General features: G+C 42.8%; 1 protein-coding gene across 6 annotated transcripts in view; it reads left to right on the top strand.

The window, feature by feature from the left end:
- The window catches only part of EXD2 (exonuclease 3'-5' domain containing 2), a 28,392-nt gene extending 10,973 nt beyond the window's left edge, over positions 1 to 17,419 (top strand). For 2 of the 6 annotated variants that reach the window (XM_054069078.1, XM_054069077.1), the window contains 9 exons: positions 501 to 613; positions 1,753 to 2,163; positions 3,007 to 3,263; positions 4,301 to 4,427; positions 5,241 to 5,566; positions 7,802 to 7,908; positions 8,123 to 8,258; positions 9,012 to 9,368; positions 10,547 to 17,419. In XM_054069078.1, coding sequence (XP_053925053.1) covers positions 1,822 to 2,163; positions 3,007 to 3,263; positions 4,301 to 4,427; positions 5,241 to 5,566; positions 7,802 to 7,908; positions 8,123 to 8,258; positions 9,012 to 9,368; positions 10,547 to 10,763 — 1,869 coding nt within the window. In that variant the 5' untranslated portion in view covers positions 501 to 613; positions 1,753 to 1,821 and the 3' untranslated portion in view covers positions 10,764 to 17,419. Of the gene's footprint in view, positions 1 to 500; positions 614 to 649; positions 956 to 1,752; positions 2,164 to 3,006; positions 3,264 to 4,300; positions 4,428 to 5,240; positions 5,567 to 7,801; positions 7,909 to 8,122; positions 8,259 to 9,011; positions 9,369 to 10,546 lie in introns of those variants that run through there. The other 4 variants (XM_054069080.1, XM_054069079.1, XM_054069082.1 and 1 more) reach the window with 3 other exon arrangements.
- Positions 17,420 to 17,755: the final 336 nt, after the last annotated feature.

The following is a 17,755-nucleotide window of genomic DNA, read 5'->3' as shown; positions in this document are numbered from 1 at the left end:
AGCGCTGGGTCGGCGTGAAACGGGCAGCGATACCTTCCCGGTGCCCCGTCCCTGCCCGCTCTCATCCCGCGGGACCCCGGGGGATGAGGGCGGGTAGGGACGGGGTACCGTGCTGGGAGGGGGATGGGGATGATTCCAGGTTCCTGGAGCTGTGACAGAGGGAATTCTGCGTTATAGGTGGTAGTTGTTGTTGTTTGGAACCGGTGTGGGTGTAGCAAACAATGCCTGTTGTTTAGTACTGCGTGAAGGGAGGCGTTTATTCTGCATCCTGTCCTTGTTTCGGCTGGTCTGGTTCCAGACAAGGCGTTGGATAATAGCCCTGGGTGTTTCATTTGTTTCAAAAACGGGAGAGTTTGTAGTGATACAAGAAGTATTCCACAAAACGTGGAATATGTTTTATTTAAGCAGAAGTAAAGTTTCATCTGAGTAATTGTGTTCTTTGAAAGTTAGTCAGACTGTCCCTCTGGTAGTGTGTTTTCTTTAAAATGGTGTTTTTCCAGGCACTGTCCATTCTTTGAAGAGGATAATGTCCTGTGTGCAGTGTGATCTGTGTTGAGTAGATGTGTCTCCTTCTGTGATCACCTCTGCAGCCTTTCCCTCTCTCAAGTGCAAGGTAAAGCAGAGAGCTGGAACCAGCTCCAGATTAGCAAGAGGTTTGACTGTTGTGAAGCTCACGTTAAAATTAGTCCTTGGAAAGTAATAGAATATGCATAAGATTTCTGGGAAGATTTATACATGTGCATGTAAGTGGGAAATATGTTCTGTCCCCAGCTCTCATCTCATTGCATGTGATGGATGGAACTCATGTCCTCGTGTTGCCCAGGCCTGATAAAGCGTGCTTGCTTTCTAGAACTCCAGAACGACTCATAGAGAGTTTATTTGCTGGAATTTTCGGTATCATTGGAAGCATCTAGTTGCACAAGTATAAATCAGTGGATTCCTGTTAAAGTTCCTGGTGATTATCAACTGCAGCATTCAGTCTCTTCTTACTTCCTAGACTACCACCGTGGCAGACTGTCCCTGACCCCAAGGCTGTCAAAGCGAGGCCCGGTCCTCCTTCTGTCAGGATCAGGAGTTGTGGCTAGAATGTTTTTATAATACCAGTGGGAATATTTAGTGTGAAAAACGGGGAAGAATGGTTGGCTTTGTGCCAGTAAACAATGCCCAGTAAGGACATGTAATGCGACCCCTAAAGACCCTCATGATGCACTATGAAGGGAGAGGAAGATAAAACACTAATGATTGTTTAAAATCTAGTGGGTTGTTCATGTTTTAGTTCAGACATGGGATGGGTTCAGTTTAGGTATAGAAAAATGGTGGAAAGTGGATTAAAAGTTCCAACCTCAAGCCAAAAATTAGATCAAATATTAGGAGATGGAAATTGAATAGGCGGTTTGGCATTTTTGGCTTGAGGAGGAATGGAGATCCAAATGTCTTTCTTTGCTGATGCTGGTGGATGGGCCTTATTGTTAAGTGCTTTCGTGCCAAAATGTAATGGTTTTTGCGAAATGTATAAAAGGGGAGGGGAGCCTGGACCACGTGCGCTTCTGGCTGATGCAACTTAGCCTCAGACACGCACACAGCACTGCTTCCCTGCTTTGCAAATTTAATACCTCATAGTAATTTTTTCATAATAAACTTTTGTTTGATTTGATAAAAGATTTTTGCATTGTCCGTTTTTGACATTTAATATCTCTAAACACATTTAATTAAGTTGTCTTTAATTTCCACCTGTCCCATTTCTCTTTGCAGGACGTAATGAAATCCTACAATGCCGTTCTGAGTGGGTGAAGTGAAGAGGGGAGAAGTGGGATAAAAAAAATGCCGAAACAAACTGCAGTGACGATTACTTTGGCGACCCTGCTGGGTCTAGCAGTAGGGGGACTGGCTTTGTGGAAGGCAACCCAGCGTCGGAAAGGAAAAACACGTGGTAGTAGCCAGCAAGAGAAGCCAGTTGTAGACTCAGGAGATGAGAAACTGATTGAGGCAGAAGACAAGGAGGTGCTTTCCTTCTTCAGATCTCCCACTTTTTCCTTACCAAGGGAGGAGTCTCTTGGTACAGACATAGTGATAGTTTCAGAGCGGGAGGAGTGGGATCGTGTTGAACCTTTGCTGAAGAAGGAGCTGGAGAAGTGGCCAGTGCTTGGAATCGATTGTGAGTGGGTGAGTCATTGAAGGCCTCTCCTTTAGATTGCAAATGGCAGTGGGAAATCATCTGGGACAGAGGGATTCCTTTGCTTAAATGGATACAACAGGACTGACTACTGAAACTCCCTGTGTGATTATCTGTCATGATAGCAGTAACATAACTGCTAATTTTGATTGTTCTCACATTTAAGTGTGCTGTCTGTAAGTTTTTAATCCGCTAGTTGTATTAATTTGCTGAACTCCTATCATAAATTGACCATACTAAACGTAGTGATAATTCTATGGCTAAATATAGCATTATGTGTTTTGTTTAATATCTCTTTAAAGGTGATTTAGAAGTAGCTTGCGTTTACACTTTTAAATCTAACTACATACTAGGAAAAAAATCCTAGGAATAATGAAACCAAAAAGGAGAATAATACAGATATGTAGATAGAACTCACTGTGACTATCAGAGAGCAAAGATCCTCTTCTGCCTGTGTGAACTCTCAAAACAGGCTTTGAGTAATCTCTAAAGCCTGGCTTTGCCATTATTTTGGCTGGAAATTTATTTGCCTCACAGTCGTTAGTATAAGACACAGTCAAACAATGCATTTGCCATAAACATTTATGTAGTGGGTGGCTTTGTGTGTCTGATTTCTTCCACCAGCTCAGCTATGAGGGAGAAGGGTGAAAGGGGGAAAGTTACTTTGAAACAGTTGACATTTGCAGTAGAATTTGAGAGACGTTTAACAATACTTGACTGTATGAACTGAGAGGTAGTTCCTGTTTTCAGTGCTCTCTTTTTTGCAATTTGTTCCGGCTCCAGTGTTACTCATTGTACTGTAACCTAGACTCTGATTTTTGTCTTTATTTCAGGTATCTGTGGATGGAAAAGCAAATCCTGTCTCCCTCCTACAGATGGCTTCTTGCAGTGGCCTCTGTATTCTTGTTCGGTTGCCCAGACTTGTTGCCAGTGGACAGAGTATCCCAAAGACCCTGTTGGACATCATGGCAGATAGCGCTGTGTTGAAAGTTGGGGTAGGATGCTGGGAAGATGCTTGCAAGTTACTTCACGATTATAGTCTTCCAGTCAAAGGGAGCGTGGATCTCCGGTATTTAGCCACGCGACAGCGGTGAGTGTCTGAAGACAGAGGCAGCTCTATTGGAGGCATAATTCAATTTAGAAACACTTTACAAGTAATTTGCAAGTGCTGAATGATACCAGGCAGGTAGGTCTGGAGTTGTTAGCGTGGTTATAAAGCAAGGACATGGACAGCGGCAGCCCAAGAACGTCATGCTTCTATTCGATGGTCTTAATGGAAATCTTCATGCTAATTTTGTCTGTTAGCCTCCTCATGCAATACTCATACAGAATTTTCTGAGTATCTTGCTTCGGCTTTTAAGAAGTCCAGGCGTAGTGATGCAAGGCAGTGAGAGTGATCACCATGTCAACAGATATTTGAATACACTGCCTAGAAGTATGGGGTAAATTGCCAGGGGCACATAAGCGGAACTATTGAATTACAGAATATTTTGGAAAAATGACTAAAATAAACTAGCTCAAATTTTCCCTTCTAATAACAGTGTTTCCATTAAAAGGTTACAATTTTGGTGCCATTTTCTCATCCTTCATGCTTCCTAGAATAAAATGTTTTACTTGGGAATATTCTTCATGTACAGAGTGTGTGTGATTGAGCGTGTAGTTATAGTGCTCTGAGGCACAGATTTGCTGACCTGATTTATGACCTTTTTAGCACTGAGGACTGACTTCTTGTCTCTAGTGGCCAGGATTCCTAGGAGTCATTCCTGCCTCCTGTGCTCCTTATGGATCGCTTGGGCAGGCAGTCCATCACTCTGTGGTAGACTTATTTGTTTCAGAACAGGGTAGTTCAGAGATAAACACTTCAGCCTTAAATGTTACCAGCTCCCATCCTTGCCTGTTTTGGATATCACAAGCACTGGGTAATTACTAAATCTAGGATGGATATTTTAGCAGAAGGGAAGGAAAGGGCTATAAAGCTGTCAGGCAGCTGTGTGCTGTTTGGGTGGGAGGCGTGCATGATGTGCATTGTATTCTGACAGGGTCAGGGTATGTGAGGCTATTGAAATTTGCCTGGGTGTATAGTTTTGTTGTTAATATGTTTGTTTTATTTTCTTTGTTAAACTGAAGGAAGGATCTACTTGACAACTGCCTTAGCCTTAAGTCGTTAGCTGAAAAAGTCCTGAACTGCCCACTTGACAAGTCTCTTCATGTGCGTTGCAGCAACTGGGAGGCAGAAGAACTGACGCAAGATCAGGTGTGTCTTCCACTTCAACTTAGTGTTTTGGGAGGAAAGACAACCTTCTAGTAGAGGAAGAGGTGTTAGTACAGTGAGGTCTGAGCCTGCTTCAAGTTCTGCCTCAAAACTTTGTGTGTAACTCTGGTTAAATTCACACTCTGTGCCTGCATTTCCCTCTTCTTCTGTGAAGATAATTTTCAGCTGTTCTCCTTGGATTCCTGATCCTTGTTTTTCTTTAATCCTGAAAGATCTATAAGGCGAGATCCCTTGAAGAAGTCTTTGCACCCAAAGCCTCACCTTTTTATTACTGTCTTTTCTCCAATCTATAGCATTCAGTGCAATGTTGGAGAGAGACCCTGGAAACCTTGTTGACCACTTTTAGGACATTATATCTTCATTGATTGCTCACTTCCTTTACAGTTATGCTGCAGACGTCTGCAAAATCAGCGACCAATAGAGGGAGTGAAAGGATAAATAACGGCACTGAATACGGCACTGAATATTTGTAGACAGTGTGTCGAAAGAGAGCTTTTCATTAGTTAGAGAGGGTTTGGTGAGGCAAGAGGCTGTTTAAGGCCTGGCTGACGTGATTCTTTTTCTCAGTTCCTTGCAGTTCTTGGGGGCACCCATGAGAATTTCAAGTCAAACTGACTCTAAAAATGCAGGATGGTGGTAATGTTATGAAAGTGTCACTCTAGTGCCAGAACTTTGCATGAGCTTCAAAAGGAAATATATCCACCTTCTGGCTTTAATGTACCAAGTGTTAAAGACTGGTAATATTTGGAACTGTTTGCTGTTTGTCAATATCTTGATGTCTACGCTTTTCTGCAGGTTCTCTATGCTGCTAGGGATGCCCAGGTCTCAGTGGCTTTGTTCTGCCATTTGCTGGGTTTTGCCAGCCTCTCTCCTACATGTGAGGTTGAAGACTCTGCTACTGCTTGGGAGAAAGCACTGGGTAAATGCAGGGGCTTGGTGGATATCCCATTTAGAGGAAGAAAGAGTGACAGCACAGGAGAGGAGAAGAGTGGAGAGGGTCGCTCCCCACAGAAAACAAGGAATCGGAGATCTTTGGTGAATGGCCAGCCCTCTGGCAGTCAGCAAGTGAAAGATCCGCGGAGGCAGAAGCGAAAGCCTCTGGGCATGGGATATTCTGCACGGTAAGTCTATGACCACGTTTTATTCCTTGCACTGCAGATGGAAAACTTTGGGTAATGCCTCATGCTCTATTCATTAAATGAAGTGGAGAATATGAGCTAGGAAAGAAAACACAGGTTCCTAGTGGTCATGTGAGCCAAGTCCTGTTTCTTGTTTCCCTACTTCCCCTTTAGGTGGTATTAAAACGAAGGGCAGCACTTGGATCTGTACTAGGACATGAGCAGGCTGAGGGATTGTCTTTGGCTTTTGCCCTTCCTTCTCCTGTGGAGGCATTAGCTGGAGAGCGGAATCCCAGCAGGAGGTGGTTGGCTGCCTGCATGGAATTTACTGCCCAGACAGCTGCGCCCTGTGTGCTTTATGTAGAAGGTGGCAACTGCATAGAGCTTCTCCTGTAAGCAGGATCTGCCTTGTTTGTACTATGCTGTCCCAGGTCACCATGGGCACAGAGATATCAGGGTGCTGAGCAGAGCTGAAAGTTAAGGCAAGGAGGGCTGAGACACCATATGTCAGGCGCTAGGAGCACAGGAAGGAACAGTCTGTGGAAGCATCAAAGCCCTGTGTTTCCCTGTTGGCCAGGGAGAGAGAGGAGTGAACGCTACTACTTTGGCCTTGCAGAAGCTGGATTCAGGGTCCCTGTCCTGCAGGTGATTTTTGTGGAGCAAATCCTAAATTCTTATGGCTTTTTATTCTTATGGCTTTTTGCAAGTGAAAGTTCAATTGCTTTTAAGTTAAAATAAGTTGGAGAAGTCTCTTTAAGCTCAATATGGTGGAAGATCTAGAGATCTGGTGTGTTTTGTTTTGTTTGTGTACAATCTAATAAAATTAATCATATCTGTGATTATGCACGATCTAAAATTGTCTGTAATTACTGTTTGGAAAGAAAACTAATCATTTTAGTATTTATTTGCTCCTATTCAAGTTTATTGGATTGGCAACGGAGACATTTTAATGTAGTCAATAATATTGATTTCATTAGCAGTCATTAACAGTTCTGTGTCGTACACAGCAAGTCCCTTCAGATTTTGGGTTTTTTTTTTTAGTTGGAGCCCCTGTCATACAAAACAGAAAGGCTGCACCTCATTGGAGGATTAAAATGTAAATAAAATAGCATTCCAAACTAAATAGAGAACTCCCCATGTTTGTTTGTTTGTTTGTTTACAATTTTTAACAGTGCTTGGCTCAATGAGAGATCTGTAGACTCACTTCTTATAGTGAGACTCACTTATAGTATCTCTAGCAGTCTGGCTCTGGTTTGTAATAAGACTGGACGTGAAGAGCGGAAAAGTCCTTTTCCGCTCTTCCTTTCTATAAGGATGTTTAGTTTTAATGTTTATTCATTCAGACTTGGGAAGTACTGGAATTATCATGGTGGTTGAGCTGAACTGCTGATGCTCAATGGAAGAAGACCTCCTGTATCATTGTTTTGTTGGGATTTTTCCCCCCCATGGACCTCAGAAGAAATCCCTTTGTCAGATTACGTAGCCTGTGAATCAATCGTTTTAGCTGATAGAGCACTGCTGAGTGCTTATTTATATGATATTGCTGGAGAGAAGAAAGGAAGCTTTTTGACAGTGTATTGTGACAGGTTGTGTCTGTATTCCTGGCCAGTTCCTCCTAGGTGCTTTCTGAGCCCAGCTAAGGTTGGGTGCCTGTCTTTCAGAGGGCATCAGTTCAGCTTTGTTATTCCCCTGAGCCCCTGTGTTTGGGTTCCTAGTGCTCCACAAGGTTTTTTGTAGCATTTCTCTCCTGCGTGAATGAAGTAATTGCTGTTCATGCTAAGTTTTCCAAAAGTTACTTTAATATAAAATTAAAATATAGGCTTAGACAGCTGATCCTTGAAATTGCCATGCCTGTAAGTTGACATTCTTTTAGCTTACTCTTGGCTCATCATCCTTCTCGTCTGCAATTCTCTTTTGTTTTCTAATTTATTTATTTTAAAGAAATCCACTGTCATCATTGATGGCATCTCCTGAAAACTGGGATTCAGAGTTGCAATTCTCTTGGCAGCGGGAGAGTAACCTTATAGTCAGTTGGTGAACCTCAGATAAGTTTTCAGATGATCTGCTTCCCTTAGCAGCAGCCTGTGAAGTGCTCAGTAGCCTTAAGCGTGTGTTTAGAGGCACTCCTGTGATTTGGAGGAGGCTACATGAATTACAGTGTGGAATGCATGGCTACAGAAAGCGCTGCTTTTTTTGGCATGCTGTTGTAGTTGCTGTAATGCTGCCCTCATTTCATAGAAAATCACCACTGTATGACAACTGCTTCCTGCATGCACCAGATGGACAGCCCTTGTGCACTTGTGATCGCAGAAAGGCTCAGTGGTATCTGGACAAGGGGATTGGAGGTGAGCACACCAATTTTCCTGTTGGTATTTGAAATACGGTGCTTTTCTGGTTTTTGCCTTTTTTCTTGATAACTAGGTATGAAATTTTGTATCCTTTCTCACTAGAAATACTGTTTGGGATTCACTAGGATGACTCTTATGTTTTAGCATTGTTATTTTAGCTTTCAAATACAAACTTGTCTTGAGTATTCTCTGGTTTCCTTTATCCTATCAGAGCTAGTTAGCACAGACCCATTTGTTGTGAAGCTGCGGTTTGAGCCTTCAGGACGTCCCGAATCTCAAGTTGATTATTATCTGACAGTCAAAGAGAACCTGTGTGTTGTATGTGGCAAGCGAGAGTCCTATATCCGGTGAGTGAGTTAGTGGGATAGAAGAAAAATGCATCTTTTAAAACAGGACTGAGGTCTGTGTCTAGTTTGGCATCCAGGAGCTTGGACAGTGGCCTGAAACATTGTGTTTGTTCACATCCTGTATGGGCTACCACTATTGGAATTGCAATTGTATATGTCACAGTAAGTTTGACACTGAGCAGGCCAGCCTTCCCTCTTTTTACAGAGGCAGGAGGTATCAGTCCTTGGAGAGAGCAGTGTGTGGAACATGTATGTGCTGCGTTTCAGTGACAGGGGGCAGCAATATGCCGGCACAGACTATTCTGATGGCATCCCCTTCTGAAAATATCCCTACCATTCCTTCCACTACTTAATCCTTTTGTTTTTGAAAAGTTTAGGTGGGCCTGAAGCCCATGAGGTCACAGAGGGGGTGGATTTTTGTCTTTGCAGCTGCTACTGTTGGGCTGAGGGGTATGCTTCTCATGGAGCATTGCTGTGTTTGTTTGTTTGTTTGTTTTTTACAGTATGAATCACTTTTTTTTTTTTTCAATTGAAAGGAATTTTTGGAAGGGGAAAAAAAAGGAGAAATGCAGAAAACGTGTAGAGAGAAGTACAAATAAAAAAGTTACTGCTGCACTGAGGGTCCTGACCCTGGTGGTCTTTGTTTTCCTAGACTTTTAGTATTAGTTGACCTTTTGTGGGCCAGGAAGAGGAGGAACTAGGGAGTAGCAGCTCCAGGCAAATGTAATAAGCTGGCTGGTTTGTCTTCCCTAGGAAGAACATTGTTCCTCATGAATACCGAAGGCACTTCCCCATCCAGATGAAGGACCACAACTCCCATGATGTGCTCCTACTCTGCACATCCTGCCATGCCATCTCCAATTACTATGACAATCACCTGAAGCAGCAGCTGGCTGAGGAGTTTCATGCCCCCATCGGCTCTGAGGAAGGTGTGCGTCTGCTGGAGGACCCTCTGCGCAGGCAAGTGCGCTCGGGAGCCCGAGCCCTGCTCAATGCAGACAGCCTGCCTGAGTCTCGAAGGGCAGAACTTCTGCAAAGCATCAAGGACTTCTTTAACACAGAGGCAGTCACCCCAGAGATGCTCCAGGAAGCAGCTAGTCTGGAAACCAGGTATAAGAAGCCCAGCAATAGGCATAATGTTGTAGTCATTTATATTGGCACGTAAGTTCAACAAAAAGTCATCTGTACACTTGGATAAGGATTACCTTGGATAAGCATTACTGCAGCAAAATAAAAGAAAATCCATCAGGATTTGCAGAGTTGAGGATCACACATGCTGGCTTTTCTCTTCCTCAAAGCTTCTTAATGAAAATAAAACAAAACCCATTGCCAATTTCCTTGGAATATTGATTTATCTTCCCTAAAATAATGGTGTCAAGTTAAGGAGTGTCTGAATTTGAGACTACTAGGAGCTGATCTGCAGAGAATAAATGAGCCTCTGAAAGCATAACTGTATCACTCGTATAAGCCTGCAGAGTCTGGATTTATAGTACTTTGATATATTGAACTAGAAAGCAAGGATGGGAAGAAGATAATTGTTTGTGCTGTAGCCTAAGGCTCTAAGCAGACAAGCACACTTTGCATTTATACTGTGTTTTTGTTTACCTCCTTCTCCCCTCAGCCCAACGGTGGTCTGTGAACTGCAGCTCTTGTTTTTTCCCCTCTTTCCCCTTCTCTTCCAGAAATCTCCTTCTGTTCTTGCTTTCCATCTTCCCCTCCACTATTTTATACTTCTTTTAAAAGAAAGACAAATCGGGGAGGAAGAATGAAAGACAATTGTATTAGAAGTCTTCTCTCCTCCCTTTCTCAAACCTCCCCAAGTACATTTTCTTAACTAGTATCTGTGGTCTGTTTGCATGAAGTCAGTATTTTCTCCTTGTTATGTGCACTATTGCTTGTAATGTGCCAGTGTTATAACTCTGAACCTATCCAGACAGGGAATTTGGTGGCAGGATCAGGGCTCTGGAGCATCGAATGGTTCTTGCCTTCATAAGTTTGCAATCTGTCTCTTGAGGAGCTTGTAATGGACCTTGAGAGCTTTATTTAGTATTGCTACAAAAGAACACTTTCTCAGTTCAAAGAAACCAGCTTCCCAAGGTAACTGTGTTCCAGAAAGCAGCCTGGCATTGAAGCAAAGCTTAAAACTCTCCCTCTTGGTTAGCTTATCATGTGTCTGTAATCAAACTCTACAGCTGAAAGTATCTTTGGTATCTTGCTGTTTATTGTAGACAGGTCTAGAGACTGACAGTGGACTTGGGTGAAAATAAACTCTGCTTGTGTTCTGGCAGGATCTGCAATGAGAGCTACATGCCACATGGACTCAAGGTGGTGCAGTGTTTTGCTAAAGGAGGCCTGCGCTCCCTTATGCAGTTGGAAAGACGGTGGCGGCAGCATTTCTTGGACAGCATGCAGCCCAAGCATCTCCCAGAGCAATGGTCGGTGGACCATAACCACATGAAGCTGATCCGAAAGTATGGGGAGGATCTTCAGATCAAGCTGTCGTGAAACTAACTTCCTGAACTTCTAGATAGTGTCTAATGGACATATGTAACTGAAGGTGGAAGGATTGCTTTTATTTCTGTGTCTCCATTAACATCTGAGCCTGGGTTTGCCAGCAGGCAGCAGTGGATCTGCCAGATTTGGCATTTCAGAGAGTGAAATCTGTTGACTTGAATTTTCAGGTGGTTTGGAATTTTTAATCTTAGTCCGTCACTGACTAGTTCAGGGCAAGAGTGGTGTGCTAAGGGAATGTATCTTCTCAAAGTGACTATAGAGAGTTGTTTTCTAGCCCTCAGGATGGCTGGTGCCTCTGAACAATCTTTCTTAACACAGAGCACAATAAATGAACATTTCCAGCTTTTCCAACAGATGCATCTGCACCCTTAACTGCACCTTGAGATTGTCCTGATAAAAGTCTTTGCTTTCAGTGCAGTTGTACATACAAGTTCTTCTCAGAGAAGACTCCCTGCCAGAGAGAGATTCTTTGTTTGGAAGTGGCAAAGAAACCTTGCCTTTTTTTGCAGATTCAGAGCTGTATCAGCATTGTAGATAGGCCTCTGAGCTTCCAGGTGGCAGGTGCCTGTTGAGAAGTGACACTCCTTGACTCTGGCAGTGTGGAAACACCCATGTAAAGTCTTTTCATGAGCAGTTTCCAGCAACACGCAATCTATAAGAGATGATATTTCCTACTTCCAGTTCTTTATCATCAATAGTTCTTCGTGGGTACCTTTTTATATCAGACTGAAATGGGATCAGCTGTCTTAAAAGGAATGAGAGGAAAGTTGTGCGGCAGAAAACTGGAAAATCTGGTGTTCTGTTCCTGGATTTGATGTGTGCTGGTGAGCAGGTCATACTCTCTCCATGCCTGTTTTCCTGTCTCTAAAATGGGACTAGTAATACTTGCCTATCTCACAAGGGTGTTGTGAGGCTTAATTAATACATGTTTTTGTAAAATGCTTTTAAAATATAAGCTAGTGTGCTCTAATTATTACTGTCGTTTTTTTTTAAATGTGTTGCTAACTTCATGGGTTTTGCCTGTTGCTAGACCTTAGTTAACTATAACTTTCAAAAAATAACTATGCCTTTCTGTGAAATCACTTTTCATGATTTTGATTGCATGAGATGAGTGCGCTTGTCCAGAATGATGAAGCTGTGTTTAACTTTTATAGGTCTCTGTAGAGAAGCTTCAGTAAAACCCTGAAATCGTACTTCGCACTACTGTGTATAGTGCAGCTGACCTGTATTGTATTATAACAGTTGGGCAGAATCGTGGATCTGCTGTGATTGTGGCTAAAGCTCTCCTTTATCAGATAATTCAAGAAATTTCACAGGCGAGGGGTGAAAAAGCTGTTTGTAGCAGAGACTGAGATAAGTAGGAGCAGTGGGGAAATGATACATTAATGCCACACCAGAGGAGCTGTAGTAGCAGCCCAAGCACAAGAAATCAAAGATTCATGATCAATCTTACTTATCACAGGGCTGCAAATGAGACCATTTTCATTATAAGGGCAATTTTATTCCTTTTCTGTACCACTGACAGGTTTTAATCAAAAGCTGATCTAGCCAAATGTGTTCCATCTCTCTGCTCATTCACAGAGCTGATTGTAATCTCAGCAAGAACTTCCTGTCTACAGCAGCAGCTTGGATGTAACTATTTATCTCCAAAGCATTTTGAGCATGTGTTCAGATACTGCTGTCTCCTATCTTTAGCACCATCTGATCGGGAAGGGGGGCAGAGCGCTTTGCATGGCTCAGAAACTCATCTTCAATGATCAGGAGTACAAAGTGTCCATCTCACTTCTTCATTCTGCTTTGTTTTTTCTCCCTTTGTTCTAATACAGGAACTCCTGATAAAGCTGTCTTCGTTTAATGGAACTGATGGGCTGACCCACAGGGCTCTGTCTTTTCAGTTTGTTGAGACAGGAAAATGATGTTGAGACAAGATTTGGACTACAAGTCCTAAATTTAAGGAGTCAGTGGTATCATTGAAGAGGTTTTTGGGTTTTTTTCCAAATCACTTGTTCGGAAATAGAAATTTGCAAGGGAAACTTCATAAATATTTTTCTAACTAAGATTCTTTGTTGTTTGTAAGATATCCTTAACTTGCATCCTTTTAAGTCAACCTGGAAGAGATGGGGAAGTGGTATATTTACTGTGCAGAAATAGATTATTTTTATATGTTATGATTTTTAATTTTCTGACAGTCTATAGATAAAACTTCTGTGTATGTCTTCATTGCTAATTGTTACATTCAGTAAAAATTCGCTCTTTTACCAAGCTTACTGTTAACGAAGCTCTTTTTTCCTTTTCCGCATGCCTGCTTTTTGTATTCTGTCCTTGTGTCTAACTCTGCCTCTCTGAGTCCATCATTCCTTACAGTAACACCCGACCTTCACCTTCTGAGTTGCTCTTTCCCAGTACCTCCCCTAATCTGTCTGTCGGAGATCAGCCATGGAAGAGCACGTGCTGGCAGCAATACTGTACTTCTAAGCAATCCCACGCGAAGTTTGTGCAGGTATACTTGAATTGTTGTCCTGAGGCTCTGCGTGGGTTCAGGTGCTGTGCTGTCCTTGACCTGGTCATGTTGGTCAGACATAATGGCTACAGATCTACTTTTTTTTAAATCAAAACTTAGATTTTACTCAGCCTGAGCATTCATCTAGGTTGCCCCAAGTATCTTGCCTAAACTCGGACCCTCCTGCGCTAAACAATGTGCTTTTCTAAGAATACAACTGAGTGCGTGTTTCCAGAGACACTCTTCTGGAGTAGGGGTACCAGCAGCCCCTGGGGTGGGTTGGCTTGCCTTTCCCCATGGCTACAAACTGATTTATTCCCAAACACTGCAATTTGCCTTTTGCCTTTTCCTTGGCTTTGCAGTAACTCAGATGTTATTGCGAGGTGTAGGAATTACCAGCTGAGCAGCATTTTTGATCGTCTGGAGACACAGTAAGTGCTGCTTTTCTGAGCAGACCATACATGACACGTTGATTATGCTGCTGACAGGCTTGGCGTTTGGAGTGCCTTGGTTTTCCTCCTTTGACTTAAAGGTCCCAGTTGTCACATCCATGACTGACAAGACTGAAGACAACATACCCCTGTGGACTTCTTGCATTTTTGCTGTTTGACATTCACTAATGAGCATGAGGAAAAACTTCTTTACTATGAGGGTGACAGAGCACTGGAACAGGCTGCCCAGAGAGGTTGTGGAGTCTTCTTCTCCAGAGATATTTAAAACCCTCCTCGATGCATGACTGTGCAATCTGCTGTAGGCAAACCTGCTTTAGCCAGGGGGTTGGAGTAAATGATCTCCAGAGGTCCCTTCCAACCCTGACCATTCTGTCATTCTGTAATGGCAGGGATGAGAAGCTATTGTCCTATTGCATCTCTATTGCTCTGGCTCCCTAGGGAGTATCTGAAATCCACACCCTCTGTAACATCTTTTGGTGGGTTTTTTTCAGGCAATGTTGTTAGTCTCGGTAAGTACCTCATTGTCTTGCCCTTGTGTCTAAATGCCTTTGAGGAACGGGGCCTTTTGCACATGCAGAGAGAGCCTCTATGATAAGGAGCCACCAGGAGCCCTCGCCAGTGTGCAGGGTTCTCCACCGATTTAAGAGGCACCTCCAGTCTGAAGCAGTAAGTCGGTTCCCATCACAGCTCCTTGGTCTCTTCCTTCCTTCAGGCCTCCACAGTAGTCCAGACCTACAGTACCTTCTTCATTCCCACAGTCTGACACAAACTGTCATTGCCTTGATGATCTTGGGAATAAGGACCATTTTAAAGCCCTTTCTCTCACTTTTATGTAGCGCTGTGTTATTGGCATCAGGGCTTTTCCGCACTCTCAGAGGTGTGTTGTTCCGGAGAAATGGAGAGGCAGTTTGAGATAAGTACAACAAAGACGCATTCAGCTTTCCCTGTGGATTATTAAGGGAGCCACAGGATGCCCTTTTGTATTGGCCCTGCATCCAGGGAGTTTTGTTAAACGTTTTTACAGGTAGAGAGGGTAATGCGAGAGACCCAAGATGGTTAAGCTCAGCAAGAGAAAAAAGCAAAACAAAACTAAAAGCCGGATAAACATGCATGGCACATAATTTCTCATATTCAAAACAGGTTCCTCTATTGCTGTAAATTCCATCATGAACAGCAGACAGCTGTGGTAAGGATTTTCTGCACAGAGGTTAGTGCTGCATCCTCTCCTCCCACTTAACTATTACAGTGCTTGTTTCTGTCTTGAATTAGCCAGTGTGCTACTACCTGGGGTCTCTGTGGTGTCGGTCACCAGGAAACAGAAAACCCGTCTTTCTTTTATTGTTTTTCATTCAAAGCTGTTGGATAAGTCCTGTTTCTGAGATTAGAGGAGGAAAGAGAATTGAAAAAAAAAAAAAAAAGGATGGAAGCTTTTATTGTAAAATAGAGATGTCATCTTCAGATAACAAGGAACCATTTCCTTCTATAGGAAAATCTCCAGCTTCAGCTATAGATCACATGAACTATGGCTTCTGTCTTCCTACGCTTAAAAGATTGATAGATCCTGTAGTGGTTAAGGAGCAAAAAAGAGAAGGCATTTAAATATCTCAGCACAAATGTGACAAGTCTGGAAAAAAGGTACTAGGCAGCTGTCAGAAATGCAGGCTTAAGAGAACAACTGCCTGTCCAAACCCTCTCCACAAAAAACTGCTGCTCTAAGAAGCTATTTCACATTGTGGTGTGCTCTGTGGGGATCTGATGTGTATCTGTTTCACGTTGATTAACAGCAAGTCCTTTCCAATTGATTGTCCTTTGAAAAATACCATACAGTTATTTACATCAGCTGAGATCTGCCAATTGCTCTTCCCTTTTTTCTCTGTGCCCTGACTCTTTCCAGGACCTTTAGCCATAAATAAAGGTGGAGATACTGACTGCTGGTGTCAAGTTGTGAAAATGAGAGTGGGACCTCCTTTCAACGTACTGTAAATAAAAAATTGTTATCCTTAGTTGTCTAGCAAGGGCTATGGAGAGCCCCAAATCAGGCTATAAGTATGTGTGCCTAGTTTTGTGTCAGGTTTTTGCTATTTGGATAATGTTTTCCATATGTTTTAAGTGTTGCACCCTCTTGTTTTCCTCTCTGGTTCTCCTGTGATATATGGGTGAACATATACTAGATGTTCAGCTGCACGTCTCGAAGTGCTGTGCTGATGTCTGAAAGACCAGCTCTTTTTAACAGATATTTGCCCTACACCAGAAAAAAAGAGTCCATCCAAGCAGTAAATCTAGAACCTATAAAATCTTTACAGAGCCCTGAAAAAGATCAGATTCGACCGCCCATCTATTAATATATTGATTACAGGGGGCAAAACCTAAATTCACCAGACCTTTAAGTGCATGTTCTGTGCATGATAGAGGTGACAACCATGAGATGGTGCTGAGTAATTAGACCCCTCAAAACACCCAAGTATCTCTTCTTTTCTCTACCTTGTAAATTGGGCTAGGACTCTTAATGCCACTGAGCTCTTGTGGCCCCACTACCTTCATGTCCCCAGTTCTGCTCCACTGCTTTCAAGTTTTCCAGTTTGCAGCGGAATATTGGAGGGTGCTTTTGCTACTAGCAGTGTAGAAACCCTGCTACAACTTTGGACCAAGAAGCCAGGAGGAGGGGTAAGTACAGGTAGATAGATGAAAGAGATAAGGAAGTAGGTTATCTTTATTTCACTCAATTGGAATAACGACCAATTAAAAATAGAAAGACTTCCTGCTAGTCAGCATCATTTGGTTGGATGCATTTCACTGCCAACTGTTGCTCATTAGTGGTTTCACAGCAAAAGCTGATTTTTCATAACAGGTTGCAGTAGAAGACGAGGAAAAATTGTGGTCACTAGCAGGTCTGCACTTGGGTAACAATCCCAACTCTTTTAGCCTGCATTGCCCTAAGCTTGGAGGCAAAGGAGCTGAGGGAAGCCTGCATGGGTCCTTGTCCTCCTCTCACTGTCTCTTTTGTTCAGGACCTGCCACTCAGGAAGGTGAGTCCTGTGCTCTGCAGGGGACACCAGTGTTGAAACATGGCTTATGAGCCAAGCCCAGAAGAACTGAGTTTATCTGTCTTAGGGGAGACAAAGAATAGAGAGACAAGGAGATAAATAAGAAAAATATTGTGATGCAGAGGACGGGGATTTTCACGCTCTGCTTTTTAGTCTAGCTAGGACAGGAGGTTAGGGACCTAAATGTCAATGAAGGAGACTGGGGTTAGTCATGAAGAAAAGCATCCTTATGGTATGCATTGCTTCATGACACGGGTCACATTACTTTCTTACAAGCGTGATGACTGGGTCCCCAGCTGCAAACCATCTGTGCTGCCCACTGATAAACCCGGAGGTGATAAAAACTGAAATACTTCAGCTAAGTCTGTCTGTGGGCATTCTGCTCCCGTACATGCTATGCGTCCTTCAGCCACCCGCTGCCAGGACTGACAAGCAGCACTTCTCTCTGAGCTGCTTTAGTTAATGTGTGCCTGCTCTGGATTTTTATAGCTCTTAAAAAGTAGCTGTGAGTGGTATCTTGTATCAGAGAGAGGTTTTATATTACTGCTGTGAAGCTTGCCATTGCTACCGCTGAGGAGGTGACCTTGGCACGTGTTCCCTCCCTTTCCATCCTTGCACCATGCTTTTCTCTTCCAGTTAAATGCTTCAAAAAAAAGACACATGAGCCAAATGAAGGGTTTTTTTTTCTTTTTTTGAAAAATGCATCTTTGTAGCTGTCCAAAAAATCCCTGCTCCCTTGAGAAGAAATATAAAAACAGACCGTCAAACCTAAACAAACTTTCTCTTGGTAAATAAGCTCTCATTTCTTTAAATTCGCTTAGTGGAGATAACAGAGATGGTATCCTCACCAACCTTATTTTTCTATAAATCCCTGTGAGTTTGTTGGGGGATTTTTTTTTTTGGTGTTTTGTTGTTGGTTTTTTTTTTTTTCCTGGGAAGTCAAATGGAATTGCTGGACAAGGAAACAAATTGTGCTGGAACCAAGAT

This window comes from Cuculus canorus, chromosome 5 (assembly GCF_017976375.1).
Source record: "Cuculus canorus isolate bCucCan1 chromosome 5, bCucCan1.pri, whole genome shotgun sequence".
Lineage (NCBI taxonomy): Eukaryota > Metazoa > Chordata > Aves > Cuculiformes > Cuculidae > Cuculus > Cuculus canorus.
The sequence above is the reverse complement of the archived record's forward strand: the minus strand, read 5'-3'. Positions and strand labels throughout refer to the sequence as shown.